The sequence below is a fragment of the Arachis hypogaea genome, chromosome 5 (genome assembly GCF_003086295.3).
Source record: "Arachis hypogaea cultivar Tifrunner chromosome 5, arahy.Tifrunner.gnm2.J5K5, whole genome shotgun sequence".
NCBI lineage: Eukaryota > Viridiplantae > Streptophyta > Magnoliopsida > Fabales > Fabaceae > Arachis > Arachis hypogaea.
The window spans coordinates 40,701,139-40,728,662 of NC_092040.1; the positions used below are offsets into that span (position 1 = coordinate 40,701,139).

Below are 27,524 nucleotides of genomic sequence, written 5' to 3' on the forward strand. Positions count from 1 at the left end.
AACCAACCAACCCATAAAAGGGATATTGCAGAAAATAGATCTAGCAGGGAGAATCCTACAATGGGAAATCGAATTGTTCGAATTCGACCTCCAATACGAGGCGCGTACAACAATCAAATCGCAACACCTGGCCGACTTCATTGCAGAATTTACAGACATCCCGGAAATCCCAATAGAATGGAACATATACGTAGACGGATCCTCCAATAAAACAGGAAGCGGTGCGGGTGTGATACTTGAAAGCAACCAAGGAACTCAACTTGAGCTCTCCCTTAAATTCGGATTCCCGGCCTCAAACAACCAGGCAGAATACGAAGCACTATTAGCTGGTCTGAAGCTGGCTAGGGAAGTTGGAGCTCGAAAACTCAACATTTACAGTGACTCACAAGTCATCACCTCACAAATAACAGGAAGCTACCAAGCTAAAGATCCGACCATGAAAAAATATTTGGATAAAACTAAAGAACAGCTCGGACAACTCGGGGAATATAGGATCCACCACATACCTCGTGAGCAAAATGCCCGAGCTGACGCCCTTTCAAAATTAGCCAGCACCAAACCAGGTGGCAACAACAGAAGCCTCATTCAGGAGGTATTACAGAACCCGTCAATTGCAGAAGAAGAAAGAATCCTAGCCATAATAGGTCGGGATCAAGGATGGATGACCCCCATAATAAACTACCTCAAAACAGAAGAACTCCCTACAAATGAAAAGGAGGCAAAGAGGCTGAAAAGGGAGGCACAGTACTACACTATCATAAACAACACGCTGTACAAAAAAGGGATATCAACACCTTTACTAAAATGCGTACCAAATTCCAACACAAAGGATGTCTTGGAGGAAGTACATAGCGGCATTTGTGGTAATCATCTCGGAGCGCAAGCTCTCACCAAAAAGATACTCCGGGTGGGATTCTATTGGCCAACTCTACAAAAGGAGGCTACAGAATTTGTAAGGACATGTCCACCATGCTAGAAGCATGCCAACTTCCACATTGCCCCACCAGAAAAGCTCATCAGCGTGACCTCACCCTGGCCATTTGCAAAATAGGGACTCGACCTTCTCGGACCCTTCCCACAAGGATCGAGACAAGTAAAATTCCTCATAATAGGAGTAGACTATTTCACAAAATGGATCGAGGCAGAACCCCTAGCCAACGCCACCGCTCAAAAAGTCGAAAATTCCTATATAGGAACATTATTACGAGGTTCGGGGTACCATACTCCATTACCACAGACAACGGTACCCAATTTACAGAGGCAGGCTTCAGAAAACTGGTGGCCGACTAGATCATACCCGACTTAAAGGGACAAGGAAATTCCCACATGTATATATTGCATTTTTTCTTTGAATAGAGTTTATTTAGATATTCTACAAGATTCCAAGATACATTAATCTGAAGTATTCATCGTTCGATTATAAAGCAACAGGTCGGCAGAAAGTGAAAAACAAATTCACTGCGCGACCACGATAAAGACAATCGTCCGATAAAGGTGAAAACGCGATTCACCCAAAAGACGATCTAAAGACACCAACCATTTTCTACAAATCGGAAAAGATGAACACAGAATAATGTAAGAAGTTATCGAAAGCAATCCAAAAAAAAGAACCTGACGAGGTCTTACGGATAGCTAATATAATAACTTAAAAGACTGGCCGACGTTCAGAAATCGAACCAAGTCAACCCAAGTTATAAGTAAACCCTGGAAAGAGGTCTGGCCAACCCTATTAAAGAGGATTACTTTAACTTAGAAGGGCCTGACATAACAAAGTCAGCCCAAAACTAAAAAGTTATACAAGTAGTCCTTGAAAGAGATCTGACAAAGATCCAAAAAAGAGGACTACGAAAAATAACTTAAAGGAGACCGACATAACCAAGTCGGACTCCTACCATTAAAAATGTTATACAAGTAGTCCCTGAAAGAGATCTGACAAAGATCCAAAAAAGAGGACTACAAAAAATAACTTAAAGGAGACCGACATAACCAAGTCGGACTCCTACCATTAAAAAAGTTATACAAGTAGTCCCTGAAAGAGATCTGACAAAGATCCAAAAAAGAGGACCATGAAAAATAACTTAAAGAAGACCGACATAACCAAGTCGGACTCCTACCATTAAAAAGTTATCAACATAATCCCTGAAAAAGACCGAGTCAAGGCCCAGAAAAAGGGGATCATAAAAATAACTTTTGAGGGGGCACCTACATAAAGAAATTGGTCATAAGGCGCTAAAAATACAAACAAAAAGCGAGGAAACCGAGAAACAAGTCGGACCCCCCACAGGCACGGCCTCAAAAGGATCCAAGCTACAAACGATAAAGCACGCAAACAACCTAAAGAGGCCAGAACAGCAAAATTTCAACAGATATCATGCATAATACGACAAAAGCTGCAAGAGGTCACCACAAAACCAACCTCAGAAGCTACTTTTGTTTTTCAAAAAGAGTTGCAAGACAGACAACTAGAAGCATCAAACAAAACAAAGTTCAAAAGCCCACAAACCAGGCTATTTACACAAAATATCCAGAAAAATATCAGCTAAAGATCAGGAGCTTTCCCGACAGCACCAGTATGAGGAGAGGGCGGATGAGTCTGAAGGGGCACGGCATCTACGGTTCCATCATCCCGGTTCATAATCTGGCAATCCGGATCAGATGTAACGGGAGGAACAGAGGAGGTCGATACCTTAAGAGAAGGCACTGGAGGAGGATCAGTCTCTTCATCATCCTGGTCATCAGGGACAATCTTACCATCTCTCACGACATTATCCAGGCTGATGAGAGTTAAGTCGGCATCAGGAGCAACAACCCGGAACTGCTCCATCAGGTTCTCGGAGGCAGCAGTTACGCTACCCACAAGGTGACCCTAAAGCTCACCATAATTAACCCGAGCTGTTTCCAACTCCTCCCGAAGGCGCATCAATTCCCTATAAGCTGAGACATAGCTATCTTTATGTTTCAAAGCCATGTCTTCGGCCAGCTTCAGAGAAGCGACAAGGGCAATAGAGCTGGCCTTCTCACCCTCCAGTTCCTTCTCCACCTTGGCCAACTTCACCTCCAACTCCTCCTTCAGACCCTTGATTCGATCAAACTCTGACTTGGCCTCCTCCATAAAAGATTTGGTAGCATGAACCGGAATCCCCTGAATTGTTCAAAAAATAGCCGCACCCATGTGGGCCATCTTCACACTATTTCGGGTAATAAAATACAAATGCTTTAAAAGAGACACGTCGTCCATAGAAAGCCCACCATAGAGGGCAATTTGCTGGTCAACAAATTCAATGGCATCAAAGTCTGGAGCATCCAAGTTAAAGGGTTTGGATGTTTTTTGCTTTTTCAAAGGTGGGGCACCAGAAGCAGCAGCAGAAACTTGAGGAGGATCGACTTGATGAAACGGGGGAGTAGAAATTACTTTCCTCGGCCCAAGGGAACTCGGCACAGGGGGCTTCAGGGGGACCTGTGAAGATCCCTCACCGGCCACCTTGGCCGAGATGTTCAGAGCAGCAGTTGCCTTCTTTGCCCTTTTGAAAGCCTTCATAGAGTCGTTATTCTTTGACATCTCTACAAAACACAAAAGCAGTCACGACAAAGAGTTACAAAAGAGGAAGAAAAAGGAAATAAGTACAGAAATAAGTCAGACAAATACCCAAAACAGTTCGAACCAAGGATGGGTCATTCAAAAACCTTTTTGTATCAAGATGGGGCGGCTTCCCCCATAGATCCTCAAGAACAACAACAAAAGCATGCTTGACATCATCAAGCATCTCCCAAGTATAACGAGACACTCTCACATCCCTCTGCCACTCTAGAGGGAAAGAAGGCTCATCATTTTCGTCAAGAAAAAAGGGGTGGGCCCCCTCGACAGCACGAACCTTAAAGAAGTAATTCTTGAAATCCTTAAAGGATTCATCATACATAGCAAAAACTTTGTGGCCCTGGGCGGACCTGAAGGAAACCCAGGAAGCCTTCTTTTTTGAAGAACCGCCAGGCTTGGCGAAAACAAACAAGTAAAAAAACAGAGTCTGGGAAGGTGTTACATCTAGTTCACGGCAAAGAAGTTGAAAAATTTTAATAAAACCCCAGGAATTGGGGTGAAGCTGGGATGGAGCAATATTACACGACCACAACAGGTCGGTTTTAAAAGCAGTAAAAGGAAAAGTAACATTCAACTGGCTAAAAAAGTATTCATAGGCATAAAAGAAGGGACACTCCCTCTCAATGGAAGTCGGAAAGCAAACCCTCTCATCAGAATCAGGAGCAACAAGCTCGTAATCCCCCTTGCGAGCATTGTTACCACAAATCCTATGACGCTTCCTCAGCTCTGTGCAAAATTCAGCATCCATAACGGAAACACACAACAAAACAAGGGAGTCCAGCCAATCGGACATTCCCGTGGGAATTCTGGAAGACATCTCTACAATGTTATTGCGAGAAGACATGAGGCCAACTAATCCTACAAAGTAAGAAAAGAAGATAAGGGTTACTACAAACATCTCGGACAAAGGGAGAAAACAACTCGGTCAGTAGATGAAACAACGAAAATAAAAACCCCAGGACTCAAACCAAAAGTCCTGGGGCATCCTTCGGAGGCAGTAACAAAGCAAGGTTTCCAGAAATACTCTACAGCTTACATCCTAGCATTTCTCACAAAGGATTCAAAACAACAAACGCTTTTCACCAAAGAAAAACACAACAAATCATTACAAGCTTACCAAGCAATCCCAAACATCAAACACGCCAAGCAGAGACCATTAAAGATGTAACCTTTTTTCAAAGATCAGGCAAAAAGTAAACCTCCAAAAACAAGGAACAGATGCAGATTCTCTGTCAGAAGCAACAAAACCCTAGAAAAGCCTCGACAAAAATGCCAAAAAGAGCATGAAAGAAAGCAAAACACGTTTACAGCGAAGGAAACAAAAGCAAAGATCACAAAAAGGTTCAAAGCTTTCAAACATGCGAAAACAGAACTTCACCAAAAAACTAAAGATGAAGCTACGAAAGAAGCAAGAAAGCTAGTACCAACCTGGAAAGGGCAGCGAACTTCAAAGAAACTGAAGATGAAAATCTGGGAACACCTTCTCACAAAGAACACGAACAAAGAGCAATGTCGCAGGGAGAAACGTAAAACTCCAAGTGAAAACAGAAGCTCCAAAAATGCCAAACGACGACGCGAACACAGAGAAAAGGAGAGGCGCAAAACAAGAAAATAGAAGAGCGGAGAGAACGGAGAAGTTATGAAAAAGGGCAAAAGAAGAGAAACTGTTTCTGGGCTTTCAAAAATCAAAATAAAGAGCCAAAAGGAAACGGGGCAATTAATGCTAGAATTAAGGAAAGCATTAAACCCTCGCACGTTCCCAAAAACGCTGATATAAAAGCGCGCACCTTTAGAGGAAACGTTCTACATTCAAAAGCTGCTGCAAAGGAATCGAAAAAATGCTTGAGTTCGGCTTCACCGAAGTCAAGGACTCGGCCTCAAAAAGAGAAGACCGAGCTCAAGCAGGGGCACTGTTCATACCCTGGGTCGAGCTGTCCGACCCGGGATGTTCTACAGGCAAAGCGACCGACCTCTTCAGGTCAAGACAACCCGACCTCTTCTCAAAGAGCTCGGCCAAGTCACAGGAAAGCCCAAATAAAGGGCCCAAATAGAGGAACACGCCCCAAATCCTAAGGCGGCCCAAGCCTACAGAGAGAAGGGCGGTTCCCTTAAAGATAAAGATGACCTCACTTAAAGATAAGATAAGATAAGATAAGATAACTAACTTATCTTATCCATAGAAGGCCACATCTCACCATTATAAATACACTGGAGCACCCAGGTATAACTCATACTCTGATTCTACTCAATACCTGCTCAATACCCTTGCTAACTTAAGCATCGGAGTCCCTTGCAGGTACCCCCCACCCTCCGGGGATGAAGGATCAGCACCATCACCAAGTCCAACAAATCGGACACACCAACTCCGGCCGCCGCACACCTGCCGGACACGTCGGCTCCAACCAACACAGAAGATCTCATCCGAGATCGACCTACAGTTTCAGGTAACCCTCGGAACAGGAGGCAATCAGGGAATAAAGATTCAGGAAAATCTACAAGACTAATGTCTCAACAGAAACCCTTTCCAAGAAAAACAAATGCGAAGAAGATCAAACGAATTGCCAAAAGAAAAGGCTACAACAGTTCAGAAATCAGCAGTAGCATACAAAGCCCTAAAGAGCCAAACCAGGAAAATACACTCAAAAGCATAGGTAAGGTCAAAAGGGAAAAAGCATGCATCACAGTAAAAAACCAGGCGCGATAAAAATTCAAGCTTCCCAACATGCACTCAATCAAAATCAAAGCTTCAAAATCAAACACAACACAACAGAAATAAATGGTGAAGGAAAAGCAAAACCAACCTGAGAAAGGAGAAGAATACGCAAGAGGGTTGAAGACGAGGAGGCTAGAAATCACCGTCGAAAGCACGTATGATCACCGAATAAGCGTTGCAAGAAGAAACACCAAGAAACGTAAATTTTCAAAAGAAAACAGAAGGAGAGGAGAAAAAGGGAAGTCACAGCAAAAGCAAGAGAGGAGAAAAACGTTTTTTGAGAGTAAATTTCAAAATAAAAGCAAAGAGAAACGGAGCATCAAAAACCAATTAATGGGGAATTAAAAACCCTCGCACATTCCCAAGGCCAGGACGTTAATCCAAAAGTGCGCATTTTCAAAGGAAGCGAAACGTTCTGCATTCAAAATGGGAACTCTACAAAGACAAAAGCGACGAAATGCTCAAGTTCGGCTTTACCTGAGAATGATCAAAAGTCTTAAAACTAAAGACTCAACCTCAAAAAGAAAGACCGAGCTCGAACAGGGGCACTGTTCATACCCTGGGTCGAGCTGTCCGACCCGGGATGCTCTACAGACAAAGCGACCCGACCTCTTCAGGTCAGGATGACCCGGCCTCTTCTCAAAGAACTCGGCCAAGTCACAGGAAAGCCCAATAAAGGGCCCAAATAGAGGAACACGACCCCAATCCAAAGGCAGTCCAAGCCTATAGAGATAAGGGCGGTTCCCAAGAAATATAAAGATAAAGATAAAGATAAGATAACCAACTTATCTTATCTGCAAAGGTCACTCTATACCATTATAAATACACTGGAGCACCCAGGTATAACTCATACTCTGATTCTACTCAATACCTGCTTAATACCCTTGCTAACTTAAGTATCGGAGTCCCTTGCAGGTACCACCCACCCTCCGGGGACGAAGGATCAGCACCATCACCAAGTCGGACACAACTCCCTCGACCAGCACAGAAGATCTCGTCCGAGAATCGACCTACAGTTTCAGGTAACCCCTCGGAACAGAACGGTTACCAAGAGTGATTGTATTTCAAATCTGCAATTCTTCATTTAATTGTAATTAGTTGCAATTAAATTAACCGTTATGTAAGATAGTCTATAAATACTGTAAAGTGTTAGGGAATAAGGGTTGGAACTTTTACTCAGAAAAACATTCTAGCATTCTCACATCTCAGCGAATCCCTGAGTTTGCGATCGAGTTTCCTTTTTCTGTAGGGTTCCTTCCACTCTCTTCTTTCTTTCAATTTCAATTCTGTTTATAAACTTCATATTTCATTTAATCTTACTTGCTAAGTGTTATTTACATTCTTTATCTGCTCTGTTTAATTTATTTTTCAGCATTCTCTTAAGTGTTTCCTTTTGATTTTGGTACAAGCCTTTTGATTTACCATGTCTTTACTTATTGAAAACTTTGATTTCTAAATTTCATTTAACATTTTACGAATTTATTTTTTTTTATCATCAAAATTTGTCTAATCGAAGACGCTTTGATGCATTTCTAGAAAACTGGTACTCGCACAGAGGAGTAGGTTTTGCTCCCAAACCACTAGATATCAAACCACCATCGATTTGCTAAAAATCGACAAAACAACAGTAAATTAAATTTCATGATTTCGATTTATGCAATTCGTGCATTTTACATGTAAATCAAATTTAACCGCTTCGAATTATATGTATCCAGTGTATGCATACTAAATCGAGTTTGGTAGGATTGATTTCCCTTAAGGAATATACATCCACACTAAATTGAATCATGTCAATTCGATTTACTCTTATCGCTGGTAATTCGAATGTGATAAATTCGATTCTTGTATGCCTAGATTGAATGACATCAATTTGATTTATATAAAAATATACTCTAGAACTTATGCATAACAAATTTTGATTTTGGAGATTCACGTAAAATCAATCTCCTTTTAATTTATGGAGGTGTTTTACCAAAAAAAAATTGGCCATTTAATTTCGTGACAATGATACTGTAAGTATATTCTGTGATTTAGACTTCGACCCACTTGCAATATACACAATAATTATAAATTTATAATCCAAATCCAACCAAATTTTGGTATGGCCGGTTCTTGAATTCAATACATTGACAATGACTTTTGATTATGAGATATATTTGACCCTACCGTTAAAATGAAGGGGCAAACGCAAAGGCAATGTATATTTTTTGTATTAGAGTACTCATGTCATGTGATTAAAACTGAGATGTCGAAGACTATGAGAATATAATAATGCTGATTGTATTCTGTGTTAGTATTCTCCTTAAAGCTAAGGTTTTCTAAAAGCAGCTTTATCAGATTAAAGATTTTGTTACCTTGTATTCTAGAAGTATATAATAAAATTTTTATGTAATAAGTACAATTAAAATTTTAATAACAAATTTTAAATTAAACATGACTATAATGAGTACTATAAAAATTTGTAATGTACTCGTTACTAACCTATACATAAGAGTACAATGAGAGTACGAGAGTACGAGAGGGGGGAAACACTAGGCGGGGTAGGTTTAGGGTTTGGCAACCACGTTCAAAGGATCCTAGGGTTTAGAATCGAGAGGAATACCATCGCTTGGAAAATGAATCTTTCTCTGTGTTTGTGGATAATCTACCAGAAGATATTTCGAAGAAAGAATTATATCACCTGTTCAATTGGACGGGAAGGATTAATGATATCTGTCTTTCTCAAAAGCAAAAAAATGGAAGGATTTATCTGTTTGCGTTTGTGCAGTACACGACAAAAGGGGGTGCTTTGAAGCTAATCGCGGAGATGAATCGCATGAGCCTACGAGGGAAGATCTTATCTGTAGGTGAAGCTAAATTTAGAAGGCATACACAAGAGAAGGAACGAGCGGTACTTGGGGAGTCGAGAGTCCAGCATGGGAGTGAGCCTAAGGAATTTCATGGTGGGACAGAAGTGGATAATGATCAAGGGGCAGGGGGTGAAGTTGAGTAGGCATGACTCGGATAAACACGGGAGGATAAGCAAAATTGACGTGCCAGTAGTGGAAGAGAACATGGATTGATTGGCGAGGAGCTTGATAGGAAGCGCCCAGAAACCCATACATCTCCAAACATTGAAAAGAGCAGTTTGCAAAAATATGCCTCAAATAGTGGAAGTCAGCTACATAGGTGTGTTTAAAGTCTTATTGACGTTTGATACCGCACAGGATGCTGAGGAAGTTTTTACGTTCAAATTGGATAGCCTGTTGCAATTTGTTCATAGGGTCTGCAGGTGGGATGAGTATCTATGTTGTGCCACTCGAAAAGTTTGGTTGGAGTGCTGTAGGGTGCCTTTACATGCTTGGTCTCCAGAAACATTTAAAACAATAGGTGGGCAATGCGGTGATGTGATTAAATATGACGTAATGACGGAGGCAGGTTCATCTTTCACGGCTGGTAGAGTCCTAGTTGAGACATGTGTTTTTGAAGTCATCAGAGATTGGGTTTACGTCACTGTTAGTAATCGGGAGTTTCATGTCCTTGTGAAAGAGATCGATTTAGTGGTAGGTGGTGAAATGTTTACGGAGGGAGGACACGAAGACTGTTTTATGATCAAAAATCCTGGTTCATGTAGCAGAGGCATGTTGAACAAAGCGGTGCCGTGGGATCCGGCGACGGACCTGATGGAACTGGATACAAGGGTCACCCATGAAGTGAAGGGCAGAATGGTCATTCAGGATGACTTTTTGAATGATTTAAATTCGGATTATTCATTTTTAATTTTTTGAAATAACAACATTGATTTTGTTAGCGGTTCGGAGGTTAATGGTAGGGCGGGTTGTATGGATTTGGGTTTGAATGAGGAAGTGCGGTCCGAAAGAACATTAACGCAAGTATTTGAATTGGGTCGAAGTGGGGGACTAAATAGGGGTTTGAGGTCTTGTGGCTATAATCAATTGGGCTCCCATTTTCATTGCCCATTTAATTGCTGTTTGGCTGAGGGTGGTGTAGTGGGCTTGAGGACGCAGGGTCTGGTGGGTATGGATGATGGAGTAAATGGTCATCTATCTGGTGAAAACTGCTCGAAGGACAAGGCACAGGTAGATGGGAAGGAAAGTGCCTCGGAACCAGCAAAAAGGGTAGGCACTTGGGTACACCGAAGAGCCAAGGATGCGACAAGGTTGATGGAGGATGCAGGGACGGTATTGGAGACAGACAGTGGAAATACGACAGTTGAAGACATGCTAACAAAAGAAGAACAGATGAAGAAAAATGAGGCTACTTGGGCTTTGGCGGTGGAGTCGGATGCTGTTCTACATGATGAAAAAGAGGATATTATGGAAATTTTGCAAGCTCAGAATGAAAAATTAGCGAGTATAGAAGAAGATAGCAAAACATAAAGAAAAAGTACGAAGGAGTCGGCCAAAAAAATCACAATAAGGTGAGTAAAAATTTATTTAAATGATAGTGAGCGGTTGGAATATTTGGGGGTTGAGGGGGATGGTAAATTGAGCATGGTGAAATCTTTGAAGAGAAATTATAAACTAAACATGTTAGGTTTGATTGAAATAAAAAGGGAGGTGATATCTAAGTTTGATGTTGCTCGAATTTGGGGGTAAAGTACTGTTGGGTGGGAGTATGTGGAGTCCAGAGGGCTTCGGGGGGCTTGCTCTTAATGTGGGATGATGCGATATTTAAATCCAGCAATTGCTATAAAGGGGAGAGATGGCTCTGAGTTGAAGGTGTGTTGACGAAAAGTAATTTTAATTGTGCATTTTGTTTGGTGTATGGGGCGTTAGGGAGGGAGGATAAGCAGGTGGTATGGGAGGAGTTGAGCTATATTGTAGGTTTGTGTCAGGTCCACTTCTGCTTGTTTGGGAATTTTAATGAGATATTGCAGATCGAAGAACGCAAAGGGGCGATTAATCTACTTGCGTCAGCAGAAGAGTTTAGGAATTGGGTACATGATATGCAGTTGGTGGACTTACCTCTTAATGACCGAAAGTTCACGTGGCTTAGGGGTTGTTCTTGCAATAGAATTGATAGGGTTCTGCTCAATATTGAGTGGTTTGAGAAATTTCCTAACATCCGAATTAAAGGTGGACCAAGAGGGTTGTCAGATCACTGCCCGTTGATTGTGAAAGTGTTAAGAGTTAGCAGGGGTCTCCGACCGTTCAGAAGTCTGGATTCTTGGTTTACGCATGAGGGCTTTCTGATGATGGTTAAAAATGAATGGAGAAATTTGAGGGTTGCTCAGTTTACTTATAAGCTGAAGGCCTTGACGGTACCGTTGCAGAAATGGCACAAGGATAGCTTTGGTGACATGGATAGTAGATTACTGTTGTTGTAAGAGGAGATTAATAGGGTTGATAACCAGGTGAGTGATGGCACGTATGATGGAACGACGGAAGCTAGAAGGAAGGCGTTGGTGAGCTTTTGTGAGAAGTGGTATGTTCGGAAGGAGATTCACTGGAAATAGATGTTTAGGTCGCATCATGCAAGAAACATGGATAGGAATACTAGGTACTTCCATCACATCGATTCGGCAAGAAGAATGAACAACAGGATCGACGCTCTAAGGATTAATGGCCGGATTGTGCGGAATCAGGCGAGGATAAAGGTTGCTATTAGAGGGTTCTATAAGGACTTGTATCGGCAAGAATATGCTCCGAGGATTGGGTTTCGGGAGGGTTTGGTAAGGCAGATTGATGGGGCTGAGGTTGAGGCCTTGGAAGCTATGCCATCAGTGGAGCAAATTAGGGAAGCAGTTTCGGACTGTGAATCTTCTAAAGTCTCAGGTAGTGATGGATACAATATGAACTTCATTAAACAATGTTGGGAATATATTGGTCAGGAGTTCACTGCAGCGGTGATGGGGTTCTTCCAAAGTGTGAAAATACCAACTGATGCAAATGTCATGTGGGTGACGTTAGCTCCAAAATTTGTGGGTGCCAATGAGATCAAGGACTTTTGGCCGATTAGTATGGTGGGGTGTCTATAAGGTGATTTCTAAGGTATTGATGAGGAGGTTGAGAACAGTTATGCATGGGTTGGTAGGAGAGACACAGACTACTTTTGTAAAGGGTAGAAAGATTCATGATGGCGCCCTGATTGCCTGTGAAATGGTATAATGGCATAAGACACATAGGAAGAAGGCGGCAATTATAAAACTAGATTTTCAGAAAGCATATGATAGAGTCAGGTGGAGCTTTGTGGATATTGTGTTACAGAAGATGGGATTCGGGCAAAGATTGAGGGGTTGGGTGAAGAAGTGTGCTAGTACGGCCACTATGTTAGTCCTAGTGAATGGTTCTCCATCCAAACTGTTTAAGATGGAGAGGGGCCTAAGACAAGGAGATCCACTGTCTCCTCTTTTGTTTTGTTCTTGTGGTGGATGTGTTGCACAGGATGCTGGGGGAAGCTATAAGGAATGGGCGTATTAATCTGTTACTAGTTGGGAGAGATCACATTGAACTGTCACATCTCCAATTTGCGGATGACACTATCTTGTTTTGCCCTCCGGAGACAGAGACAATTGTAAATTATAAGAGGTTGTTGCGCTGTTTTGAGCTGATGTTGGGTTTGAGCATCAACTTTGATAAGTCGAATCTGATCTCAGTTAACTGTGAGTAGGAGTGGGTGGAGCATGTGTGTGGCCTCTTAGAGTGCAAGCAAGCTGTTTTACCTATTAGGTATCTCGGGATTTCTCTAAGAGCAAACCCGCATTTGGTGAAGACTTGAAAACCGACCATAGATAAGGTGGAAGAGAAGCTCAGTTTATGAAAAGTGAAGGTTCTAAACAAAGCAGGCAAGCTAGTTCTTATTAAATCGATGTTGAATAGCCTGCCGGTATACTACCTTAGCCTATACAAGATGCCGAAGGCGGTGGCTGACAAGTTGATTGCCTTACAGAGGAGGTTCTTGTGGTGTAAGGAGGATGGTAACAATGGTATACCTCTAGTAAAATGGGAAGTGATTCAGGCACCTAAAAAGGCTAGGGGATTGGGGGTCAGGGATGCAGTGCTCAGGAACACAGCACTGCTGTTTAAATGGTGGTGGAAATTTTCCAAGGAAGATTGTCCGTTATGGAAGAAGATTGTCTGTTCGTGTAACAATTTGAATCTCAAGGTTATGCTTTCTAGTCAGACTTTACCGGTGAAGGGTGGCCCTTGGAAAGAGATCTGTCAGTTGGTTATAAAAGCACAACAGGTAAAAGAAAAAGTTATTAGTGGGCTGGCAATGGAAGTTGGTGATGGACGAAGGACACTGTTTTGGGAAGATAACTGGGTACAGGGTGGTCTTCTGAAAGCGCGTTTTCCAAGGCTCTTCTCTGTTTCAAACCAGCAAGGATCTGTGATAGGGGATTGTGGGTTCTACGATGGGTTAGAGTGGATTTGGAATTTCCATTGGAGGAGGGAGTTGTTTCAATGGAAGTTGGAACTAGTTCACCAACTTCATGATATGTTAAGACCAATGAAGCTATCAGCTGACAGAGAAGATAATCTTGTTTAGAAATTTGATAATAAAGATATTTTTTCTACTAACTCTTTTCTGCATGTGTTGCAATCGGAGACTCTTTCGGAGGAGATTACGAGTTATAGCTTCACAAGTTTGATCTAGAAAGGGTTGGTTCTGTCTAGAATTGAACTGTTTGGTTGGTTTGTTTTAGTCGGTAGAGTGAATACTAAAGAAAGGTTGAGTAGATTAGGCATAACTCGCCATCATGATAGTATTTGTGTCTTGTGTAAAAAGGAGATCGAAGGTGTTCATCATTTGTTTGTGTTCTGTGAGTTTACGTGACAGGTGTAGTGCATCTGGTTGAGATGTTTTCATATAGATTGGGCTGTCACAGGAAGCATTAAAGGCTTGTTTGAGAGTTGGAATGGAACACCTAATAGAAAAGAGGAGCAGAAGAGGTGGCTGACTGGGTTCTTTGCGGTTATTTGGAACGTCTGGTTGGAACGCAATAATAGGATTTTTAACAATAAAGAGGTAATTGTTGATGTCATACAAAACATGACATTTTTGAGCTACAGGGAGTGGACTGGTAATGAACTTACTGGTTGTTGACGGCAATACCGGAGATGACATATGATTGTTAACCTTGTGTTTAGATTTGCTTTTGTATCTGTCTGTTTTATGCTCTATTCTCATGTGTCGAGCTTCATTTGTTTAAAAAAAACCTATACATAAGAAAAATTTTAAACTTTATCAAATGCAATTTTTTTTTCATAAAACTCGCGTTATCTAACTAATTGAATTCGATTTAGTATTTGTTCTATATAGATATAATTGTTGGTGTATCAAAGTACAGTAAATTGAATTTCATGATTTCGATTTATGCAGTTCGTGCATTTTACATGTAAATCAAATTTAACTGCTTCGAATTACATGTATACAGTGTATGCATACTAAATCGAATTTGGTAGGGTTGATTTACCTTAAGGAATACATCCACACTAAATTGAATCATATCAATTCGATTTACTCTTATCGCTAGTAATTTGAATTTGATCAATTCAATTCTTGTATGTCTAAATTGAATGACATCAATTCAATCTATATAAAAATATACTCTAAAACCTATGCATAACGAATTTTGATTTTGAAGATTCACGTAAAATCTATTTCCTTTTAATTTATGTAGGTGTTTTACCAAAAAAAAAAAATTGGCTATTTAATTTCGTGACAATGATACTATAAGTATATTCTGTGATTTATGCTCCAATCCACTTGCAATATACACAGTAGTTATAAATTTATAATTTAAATCTAACCAAATTTTGAAAGTGGATCCTTTCCAGTAAAAAAAGTTGAATGGTGTCAATTGTGATCTCTCACCTTTCATTATTCTCTCTCACATATTTAATTTTGGTCCCACTTATAAAGTTAATGGTAAAAGATCACACTTTATTTCTTCAAGTGTTAAAAAAACTTTTTCCAAATTTTGGATAGGACCAGTTCTTGAATTCAGTGCATGACAATGACTTTTGACTTTGAGATATGTTTGACCCTACTGTTAAATAAAGGGGCAAACGCATTTCGGAAAAGGCAAGATATATTTTTGTATTGGAGTATTCATGTCATGTGATTAAAGCTGAGATGTCCGAGACTATGAGAATATAATAATGCTGATTATATTATGTGTTAGTATTCTCCTTGAAGTTAAGGTTTTCTAAAAGCAGCTTGATTAAAATTTTGTTACTTTGTATTTTAAAAATATATAATAAAATTTTTATGTAACGAATACAACTAAAATTTTAATAATAATTTTTAAATTAAACATAATTATGATGAGTATTATAAAAATTTGTAATGTACTCATTACTAACTTATACATAAGACAAATTTTTAAACTTTATAAAATGCAATTTTTTTTTCATAAACTCGCATTATCTAACTAATTGAATTCGATTTAGTATTGATTCTATATAGATATAATTGTTGTTGTATCAAAGTACAGTAAATTAAATTTCATAAATTCGATTTATGCAATTTGTACATTTTGCACATAAATCAAATTTAACCGCTTCGAATTACATGTACACAGTGTATGCATACTAAATCGAATTTGATAGGGTTAATTTACCTTAAGAAATATATCCACGCATGTGATTAAAGCTAAGATATCCGAGATTATAAGAATATAATAATGCTGATTATATGCTATGTTAGTATTCTCCTTAAAGCTAAGGTTTTCTAAAAACAGCTTTATCATATTAAAGATTTTGTTACCTTATTCTAAAAGTATATAATAAAATTATAGATTTAGCTGATATATATTTTTATAACACAATAAATTTATTATTAGTAAAAAATTTTAAATATTTTTATTTAATATATAAATAAAAATATTAAAAATTTAATTTTTTATTTTTAATAAAAAAATTAATTTATAAAATTAATATGTGACTTTAGAATATAAGATAGATAAATTATAAAATTAATTATAAATTAAAAATTTTTATTAAAAATATAAAATTTTTAAATTTTAACATATTTATTAAAAATATTTAAAATTTTTTATTAATAATAATTTTATCATGTATATTCTTGTAGATATATTCATTTATTAATTATTCTAACAATAAGTATAATAATCGATGCTACTACTAAAATCGCATTATTAACAGAATATATTTATGTATTATATCCATCAGAATAAAAGATTATTCATTATTCTATATATACTTTTATCGTCTGAATTTTTACGTGATGGACATGGTATCAACTCTATTATTTCAACCTGAGCATTGTTATTTTAGCATAGTGTGACTAACAGGCTAATCTATCTCCTATACATATCACGTACGGATCTATCTAGAAATTTGAATGAGAAAGAGCTAAAAATTAAAATATTATATAATTAAATATAATATTATATATTTGGTAATATACATAATTATAATTAGTAATTTTAATTAAAAAATATTAATAAATATTTTTTAAATAAAAAATATTTTAGTTTTTATAATTTTTTATTTTAAATTTGATAAAATATAAATTTTTTAATTAATTTATTTTATTAAGTATTATTGTAATAATAAGTTATAATTTTATATTTTATATCATAGAAAATATAACATAAAAGAATATAAATCAGTTGCTCCAATAATTGTGTTATAATATATTCGTAAATAAAATATGTAAAATATATTTGTTTTAATGAATTTAATTAATATGTTATAATTTTAATACCATAAAAAATTAAAATAATTTATTTTCATGAGTGTACTAAAATATTATAAAGATTTTTTTAACATTTAATTATATTTTGATGTTATTAATTTATTATAAATATTAAAATATTTTTATATAATAATAGGTATAAGAACTAAGAAAAAATATTAAAAATAAATTTAAATATTTAAAAATTTAGAAATTTATTTAATTAAAATATAATTGACACTAATATTTTTTTAATTTAAATATTATTACTTACTTTTAAGTTTAATAATTTAATTATTTATATAAGACAATTACTATCTATTTTTCAAATAGAAAATTAAAATTATATAATATATAATAACTTTACTTGCTTTAGTATTATAAATTTTTTTTTGAAAAAGTTGAAGGGTCAAGGACTCAAGGCCTACTCCCCCACCCCTCCCGGGCCGGCCCAAAAAATCCATCTCCAGCCATATTAGTTTAGCCAACCAAAAAAATCTACATGTATCCTAACATTTAATTATTATATTAATTATTAATGTAATTATATATATTTATATATATTAATTTATATATTTTAATTAAATAATTAGTTAATAAAATAACTAAATTTGTTATAATAGAATAATTATATATATAATAAACTAATAATAATTAAATTTATTTATATTAGCATAATATAAACAAATTTTATGAGATACTATATACATATATACATTTATACAGAGTGACATATTAATGACAAATTTTTTTATATATACGTTGAATAGTTGACATGTATAACATAGGAATTAAACAAGGGAAATATATTTAGGGAGTTACTCGGATAAAGATTCTTAAATCGTCTTTTTTAAAAGATATTTTTTAGTAATTAAAATTTTACATATATAATTGATTAAATTATATTATTTTTGTCAAAACTAAACTAGACAAATTGATTTAATCGAAAAAATGGTGAATCAAATCTTAAATTGGTCTAAATTAATATTATTTTTTTATAAAAAAATGACTACAATACCTTTATTATAGAGAACAATTAAAACAGTCTTATTTAATTTATATATATATATATATATATATTAATTTTAAAAATTTTAAATTCTAACCTTATAATAGAAAAATAAAAGATTAAAATTTAAAATTTTTAAAATTAATATATATAATAAAAATATTTTAGTTATTTTTTATAATAGGATATTGTAATCATTTTTTATAAAAAATAATATTAATTTAGATCAGTTTAAGTTTTGATTTACTATTTTTCGATCAAATTAATTTATCTAACCTAATTTTGACAAAAATAATATAATTTAATCGATTATATATGTTATATTTTAATTTTTAAAAAATATCTTTATAAAAAGACGTTTTCAACCTATTTATCTAAATAACTTCCATATATTTATAGGATTTCATGTTTCTGCAAATGACAAAACTTGTGGTTAAGATAAGATACAGAGAACCAACGCGATCATGTCAACGGCTTCGATCCAGGATAATATTTTCAAGATTTAGATTCTGTTCTTGTGCAACATATAAGAAGGCCTTCTCTGATCTGAACCCTTCAAGAGATTGGTTGCTTACTCTCCCTCCTTCAATGGCTCTTATTAATTAGTTTGTAGCATTTATCACTCACTCTCCCTCAAGGGCTTCGGCAAATCGCTTCATCAATTACTAAAAGCATACTTCGAAGTTTCTGGGAGAGGGCATGATATTTGTTACGCCGAATAAGTGTATAACTTTCAAGTTATTTTATTAAAGTAATAATGTAGTATATGTAACTAATGAAACTAATTTTAATTATAATGAATTAAATAGGATATTACTCAATAAAAATAAATAGAATTAGTGAGAATATTAAACTAATAAAAATAAAAAATATTCCTCCGTTCTTTTTCTTAAATTGAAAATAGAGAATTTATCATTTTTAAAAGGGAGACGTGACAAAAAAATTTTAAAAAATAATAAATTTTGATTTTTTTTATATCATCAACGAGAAAGTAAAAAGAAAGAAAAAAGAGAGAAAAAATATCTAGGAACATTAGGATGTGGAACGGCGTTCATAACTTTTAAATTCTTGAATTAGAACAGACTTCGACATTAAAAAACAATCTTAATTCAAGAACAATCTAAGGAATCTGGGTATGTTTTAAATTATTCTTTTATAATGTAATAATCATAAATTTCAATCTTCTATTATTGTTAGAAATAATTTTTGTATTGGTTGTAGAAATTAAAATTAATATATAGTATCTGAGCAATATTATATAATTTATGATTATTCATAAATTTAATTTGTTCAAGTTTGCGTAAATCAAATAAATATTATTATCTAAATGTTTTGATAGAATGTCTAGCAGTATAATTCTTTTCGTGAATTTGGAATAGATTTATTAACCACTAAATTGATCATATCTGATAATATAAAAATATATATTCTGTGTTTGTTACTATAAGATATTTAAGAATTACATTCAAAAGTGGATTAATTATTTTTATATTAAATTGGCAAGATTTGTGATGTATATATATGTACAATATTAAAAATATTTAAATATCTAAAGATATTAAATATTTTTTATAGTGCCTATCTGATAAACAAATTAAATAAAATTAATTTAATTAGTATTATTGTATTGTTGTATGTTAATGTATCACTCAAAGAAAAATATTGATATACTTTAAATATTTTATCTGAATTTAAATAATATATTATTTGATTATTCAAAGCGTTAATGCGTGAGTTTTTATTATATTTGAAGCTTCCATGAATTTGTTTAGTTTAGGCAATAGAATTATCAAGTTTAATGGATTTTACTATATTGATTGGTCTGAGCAAATTTAATTTTAATTGAATATTATGGACTTAGACCTGTCATTAATTATAGATCAAAAGCCTTTTGAAATTATTGAGACTAGTTTCGAAGAGCACAAGCCTCTTTATGAGGCTTGAGAATGTCAAATAGGCTATGTTTGAACTTGATAAAATGACAATGGCTGAAAATATTAAGCCATCTATGTCTAAGATAGATAATGCTAAAGATTTCATGGCTAAAGTTAAGGAATATTCTCAACCGAATATAACTGATAAGTTCATTGTGAGCAACTTTATGACATAATTGACAACTAAAAAATTTGAATGGTCACAATTCATTTATAATCATGTGATTAAAAAGTTTAATCTGACAGCAAAGTTAAAATCCATGAGTATGAATATGAATAAGTTTTTTTTTTAGTATAATTTATTATGAACTCGCTTCTTCTTTAATTTGGCCAATTTCAAGTGAATTATAACACTTTTAAAGAAAAATATAATTTTGAAGAAATTAAGGCCATGTTAATTCAAGAGGAAGGGGGATTAAAAAAATAAAAAGATCACTCTTTGATCTCCATCTCACATTTCAAGTTAGATATAGTAGCAGTAAGAATAAGTCGGATTAAAAGGATAAGAAGGATCATGCTTCACTAAAGATTCTTGATGGCAATGTCCAAAAGAAAGAAATGGTTTGAAAAGAAAAGTAATTATTATGTTTTAGTAACTTTCGAATCAAATTTTGTTGAAGTGCATAATAATATCTAGTGGTTAGATTCTGGTGTAACTACTCATGTGTTACATATTATGCAGGGTTTCCTTTCGATCCGGCCTATAAGAGGAACTAAAAAGTTCTTATATATGAAAACAGAATGAAGGCACAAATTGAAGGAATTGGGACGTACAAATTGATCCTGGATAGTGGTTGCTGTTTTAGATATAGAAAAGTGTCTTTATGTTCCTGAATGTGCTAGAAATTTGGTTTCTGTTCGAATTTGGATAATGCAGATTTTAACTTTAAGATTGGACATGGTGTTTTTTCATTATATAAACTTGCTTACTATTATAGTTCTAGTATTTTAGTAGATGGTTTATATCGTTTTAATCTTAATCTTAACTTTGCTGAATCGCTATTTAATATTGAACACAATATTAATAATAAAAGTGATGCACTTATTAAAAATTCTGCTTTCTTGTGGCATAAAAAGTTGAGTCATATAACCAAAGAAAGGATGTTAAGGTCAATGAAAAGTAAAATTTTACCTAAATTAGATTTTTTTTATTGGGATGTGTGTGTGGATTTCTGATACATGAGCATCTTAAGCATTTTTTATTGGTATTTTTTATAGAGAATTAATGACTTTTTCTTAATAATTATATGATTTTCAAGGCTATATTATTAGTACTTTGATTTCCTTAGTTTCATGATTCTTGTAGAAAAAAATTTTAGGAAAAGAGAAGCAAAAGAACAAGGCGAGGAACCAAGAATCGAAGACAAGTGCAAAGAGAATTTGTGGATGCTGTCAACTCTGACCTCCTCACAATCCAACGAGCATAACTTGAGTTATAGAGATTCAAATGAGGCAGTTTCAAGTGCATTAGAACGCCAACCTTTAGAGTTTTCCAACGATATATAGTAGTTTATGCTTTCTCTCTGACATTATAGCATTAAATGCCACGACATTGGCTTTAGCGCCAAACCGCATCTAGCATCACCATTCCATGTAGGAGCCTCGGCGCCAAATGCCAGAAATTGGTGCTAAATGCCAGACGGGCAGCAAGGAGTGCGTAAATTGCATCAAAAGTGACGCTAAACGCCACTAACTTGAAATTTAGCACCAGTGATCAGATTTACAGCCCAAGATCCGATTTCCTTGTATTAATACGGAAGATTTCTTTTGGATTTTTGAACAATTAGGTTTTACTATAAAAAGAGGAGAGATTGGCTCTGATTTTTGGCTTCTTCTTCCTCCTCTCTACTCCCCCTCTTTCTTTTGTTCACTCTTTTTAGTTTTAGGTTTTAAATTAGATTAGGATTTCAATTTTTCTGTACTATGGGCAACTAAACCTCCATTATTAAGGTTAGGAGCTTTGTTTACTTTGATGGATTAATAATTATTTGCTTTTCTATTCTTGATTAATGTATTTATTATTGTTTAAGAATTAGTTTCATTCTTCATCCTACGGATTAGTGATTATTGGGAAATAACTCTATTCTAACTTGAATTCTATTGAATCTTGAAAAAGCTATATCATTAGAATTATAGCTTGAAATCACTTTCTCACAACTCCTTAATTATCTGGACTTAATGTGGTATGTGATATATAACTGTGTCATTTTTGAGTTCTTAGAATTTGTGTAGCTTATAAATCGGAATTTAAACTTAACCCTCTAATATAATTGATTGATCATGGAAGTGACGGTCAGTTGGATTAAAGGAGATTGAATTACCTAGAAATAGGAATTCAATCACCTAGAATTCGCTATAAACTCAATTTTTTTATGATAAAAGTAGATAGCAATAATTATTAATCCTGAAATTTAAATACCTCTGATACCTTAACTATCTTTATCATATTATTTTCTTAACCAATTTTAGTTTGCTCTTGTTTAATTCTCTACTTTTATGTTATTTGCTATTGAAATACTTAATTTTGATTGTTTGACTAGAATAATCAATTGACTATCATTTGCTTAATCTGTTAATCCTCGTGGGATCGATACTCACTCACCTGAGTTTATTACTGGTACGACCCAATATACTTGTTGGTAAAGTTGTGGATTGTAAATTCTGCACCAATTTCATTATAGGAAAGCAAACCAAAACCATTTGTGGTCCTTTTGATAATCAATCTTGGGGTGGTGAAAAATATTTTATCACTTTTATTGACGACTTTTTTCGGTATGGTTATTTATATCTTTTGCATGAAAAATCTCAATCTATGAATATTCTTCAAATATTCATTACTGATAAAGAGAGGTATTTAGATAGAAAAATAAAGGTTGTGAGGTCCGATAGAGGTGGTGAATATTATGAAAAATTTATTGAAAATGGACAATGTCAATGTCCATTTGTAAAGCTTCTTGATAGTCGAGACATATGTACTTATTGTACAATGCTTGATACACCATAGCAAAATGGTGTAGTTGAAAGACAGAATCGTACTATGATGGAAATGGTTAGAAGCATGATAAATGATAGCAATATACCATTATTTATGGATGTATGCATTAAAATTCACTATGTATTTGCTGAATAGGATTTTTAGTAAATTGGTTCTTAAGACACCTTATGAACTAAGAATAAGAAAAAAAATTCAGTTCAAGGCATCTTTATGTTTGAAGTTGTCCAACAGAAGTAAGAACATATAATCCACATGAAAAGAAGCTTGATGCAAGAACTATTAGTGGTTACTTCATCGGCTATCTGGATAAATCAAAAGGGTACATATTTTATTGTCTTAATCATAGTACGAGAATAATTGAATATGAAAATGCTAGGTTTCTTAAAAATAGTCATTTTAGTGGAAGCAGTGACGGACTCAGAAAATTTATGTTTCGGGGGCAAAAATAATACACATTACTATCAAAATATATATTAATTTATATTTAAAAATATAAAAGTGCATATTAATTATTCGAATACAAAAAAACCAAAAATTACATTAGCCGCTAACTTTCTTCGCTTCAAATTTTGAAGGTACTTCTCTTCTTGTTTTCATATTTTGAAAATGTTGAATAATTGTTTCATTATCAACTTGATTGAATGTCTCTCTTTCTGTCATTTGGATCATAATTTAAAATTTTGGGTTGTTCTCCAGGATTAGCTACCAGACTTTCCATATTGAATTCTAAGAACTTCTTTTTATTAGAAGAGACTAATGGAGTGACTTTAGATTCTAGTGGTAGCTTTCTTTTGAAATATTTTTCCATTACTATTTCTAAAAATAAAAAAATATTCTAAATTAGTAAATTGATTACTTCACTTTAAAAATTTATATGCAATATAATTACATATAATAGAATAGAACGAAAGATAAACAAATAAATAATAAGGATCACTAAATTGATAATAAAATAAATATATAAATTCATGAAGAGAATAAAAAAATAGATTAATACCTAAACTATAATTGTTTGAATTAAAATTTACAATTGAAAATATCAAAAAGAGAAACAATGAAATTGAAAGATACATAGAGTCATAGAGAGCTGTATAAAACAAAATAGAGAATTTAAAATTTACCTTTTGATGAAGAGAAGATGACTACTAGACAAGGAATAGAAAAAAAAGGTTGAAAATATGAAACTAAGAAAAGGGTTTTAAGAGAATAAATGAGTGACAGCTGAAATTTAAAAATAGAAGAAGACTAAATTTAATTAGGTTAACTAATAGTCAAAATCATAAAAAGATAAAATAGGCTTAGACTTTTAATAATTGGGCTTAGCTTATTTGTAGTGGAGTCATTTAAAATTTAAAATGGAGGCATATATATATATATATATATATATATATATATATATATATATATATATATATATATATATGGTTTAAAAATATCAAATGACACTGGGGGCAAGTGCCCCCTCATTCTCAAGCTTGGGTCCGTGCCTGAGTGGAAGTGAGGAATCGCGAAAGGTGGATCTTCGAGAGAACCACATGATAGTTCTTTTCAAGTTTTTGTTCCTATTATTATGTCACGGTCACGTAACATGCCAAGGTAATAATGCAACATTCCAAAATCACTAGATGAATATATAAATATTGAGCCTAACAACGATGTACAAGTCCCAAATAAACAAGTAATAGATGAATCACAAAAAATTTTAAGAAGGTCAGTAAGGCAAAAAAGACTAACAATTTCAGATGATTTTATAGTTTACTCACTTGAGGATAAGTGTGACTTAAGCATTGATAAGGATCCAAGTATCTTTTAAGTAAGCCATGGAATCTCATAATTATGAAAAATGGTTCAATGCTATGAAAAAAAGTTGAAATCAATGAATGACAATAAAGTTTGGGATCTAGTTAAATCGCCTAAAGGTTCAAAACGAATTAGTTATGAATGGATATTTAAGACCAAACGTGACTCACAAGAAAATATTAAAAGGTATAAGACTAGATTTGTTGTCAAATATTACATTCAAAAGGATAGCATTGACTACAAAAAAAATTTTTCACCAATTTCAAAAAAAGATTCTTTAAGAATTTTTATGGTTTTGGTGGCGTGTTATGATTTAAAGCTTCATTAAATGGATGTAAAGACTACCTTTCTTAATGGTAATTTAGAAGATGTTTATATGGACCAACTTCAAAGGTTCTTGACCACAGAAAAAAAATTTGGTATAAATTGAACAGGTCAATATATGGATTAAACAAGTTTCTAGATAATGTTTTATCGAATTTAACGATACCATCTTGTCATATGATTTTATGGAGAACATTATAGATAGGTGTATTTACATGAAAATTAGTGAGAGAAAGTTTATTATATTGGTCTTATATGTTGATAATATACTTCTTGCTGCTAATGATGTTGGTTTGTTATATGATGTAAAGAACTTTCTCTCTAATACATTTGGAATGAAAGATATGGATGATGCATCTTATATAATAGGAATAGAAATATTCTGTGATAGATCTCAAGGTACATTTAGGATTGTCACAAAAAATATATAAAAAGGTGTTAGAAAGGTTTAGAATGGAGGGTTGTTCTTCATCAGGAATAATTTCAATTTAGAAGGAGATAAATTTAGTCAAATGCAATATCTCAAGAATAAATTGGAATGAAAAGCAATAGAGTCTATTTCTTATGTTTCAGTGGTTGAAATTCTGATGTATATTCAGACATGCACTAGACCAGATATAAGTTTTGCTATTGGGATGTTGAGTCAATATCAAAGTAATCTTGAAATATATCACTAGAAAGCTACAAAGAAAGTCCTTAGATACTTAAAGGCACCAAAGAACACATGCTCACTCAGAGAAAATCATATAATCTTGAAGTGATTGGCTATTTATGTTGGATGTATAGACTCGAGAAGGTCAATTTTTGGTTGTCTTTATATTGGCTAAATGAGCTATTTCATGAAAAAGTGCGAAAGAATCTATCATTGTTACTTCTACTATAGAGGCAGAATTTGTGACATGCTTTGAAACCACAGTTCAAGTATTATGGTTGCAAAATTTTATCTCAAAGCTTAGTATCATTGAAAGTATAGCGAAGCCACTAAAGATGAGCGTAATTGATAAATCCTTGTTACCATAAAAGTATAATATGTATGACTATATGTTTTGCTTATTTGTTATGACACTTGTGAATTCAATTAAAGTTAGGTTTCTACTTACTTACTGGTTGTCACATTATAGTAATTATATGTAACGTTTAGAGAGATAGCATGTTACTATATATCTCCTAATATACATTTTGAGTTAAGTTGATTTTGTGGTACATGGAAGGAACCATGTGTCACTAATAGACATTTATTGCTATGATCCAATTGATTCAATTCAAGTAAGGATGATGTTTTGATTATTTTAACATAAAGTATTGCGTATTTATAGTTGTTGAATCTTCAAGTCATCATATGGACCAAGTGAAAAATTGTAAGTTATTTTATTAAAATAATAACGTGGTCTATGTAATTAATGAAACTAGTTCTAATTATAGTGAGTTAAATATGATGGCCGTTACTCAATGAAAAAAATAGAATTAGTAAAAATATTAAAATAATAAAAATAAAGGATATTCTTTTCCTCTCTCTTTAGAATTGAAAATACAAAATCTACAGTTTTTAAAAGAGAGACATGACAAGAAAAGAAAAACTCTCTGAAAAATAATCGTTTTTGGTTTTCTTAGTGCTATCAACGAGAAAGTAAAAAGAAAGAAAGAGAGAAAAAAATATCTAAAAACATTGGGAGGCTGTCCAATAGCTCAGTTGATTAGAGTTGTATGTCCAACTGTTCATAACACAAAGATCACTTAGAGCAGTAGATTGATTTTTAATATATAATATATATTTTAACATATATTTTAGGGTAAAGAACCCTAATAAGCCAAGGCAAGAATCGTGTAACGTAAATACTCCAATTCGAAAATCATTTTAGCAATAAGCCAAACTCTATCTTAATGTAATTCGAACCAGGGTGGTTCGAACTACAAACGTTAGTAAATCGAACCAGGATGGTTCGAATTGGGGGGAAAAAAACGTTGAACGTAATTCGAACCAAGCTGGTTCGAACTAGAAATGAATATAAATCGAACTGGTCTAGTTCGAATTATGCATTGAAATCAAAGCAAGTAATTCGAACCAACCTGGTTCGAATTACCCTCGGCGTGCTCCTTCATAATTCGAACCAACCTGGTTCGAATTAGTGGTGATTCGTTTATATAAGGAGTTCGAAGCACCCTCATTCGAACTATTCTTCCTTCCCCCTACCCCACCAAATCTCAGAGAAAACGACCCAGATTCTCTCTGAGGAAGACCTGAACGGAATACTCTGCAGATGGGAGATGATCCGGCACGTTTGTATCGCTTGGACGGAGTTGCTCATATAGCCGGGGTCATCAACGACGAGGTTAGTACGGAAATATTTCTGATTGTAGCGGTATTTGTGAGTTAGTGGTTTTGCATGTGGGTTAGATGGTGGTTTATGTTAGTGGTTTATGTAGGTGGTTTATGTTGTTGGTTTATGTTGTTGGTTTATGTTAGTGGTTTTAGTTAGTAGTTTAAGTTAGTGGTTTATGTTAGTGGT

The 27,524-nt window shown here is 34.4% G+C and overlaps 1 protein-coding gene across 1 annotated transcript; it reads left to right on the forward strand.

Annotated features, from left to right (window-relative positions):
- Nucleotides 1–11,793: 11,793 nt before the first annotated feature.
- On the forward strand, nucleotides 11,794–12,920 carry LOC140184909 (uncharacterized). Its single transcript, XM_072238110.1, has 3 exons — nucleotides 11,794–12,206; nucleotides 12,436–12,579; nucleotides 12,695–12,920. Exons 1-3 carry the CDS (start codon nucleotides 11,794–11,796, stop codon nucleotides 12,918–12,920), a joined length of 783 nt encoding a protein of 260 aa, XP_072094211.1.
- The last annotated feature ends 14,604 nt before the right edge of the window (nucleotides 12,921–27,524 follow it).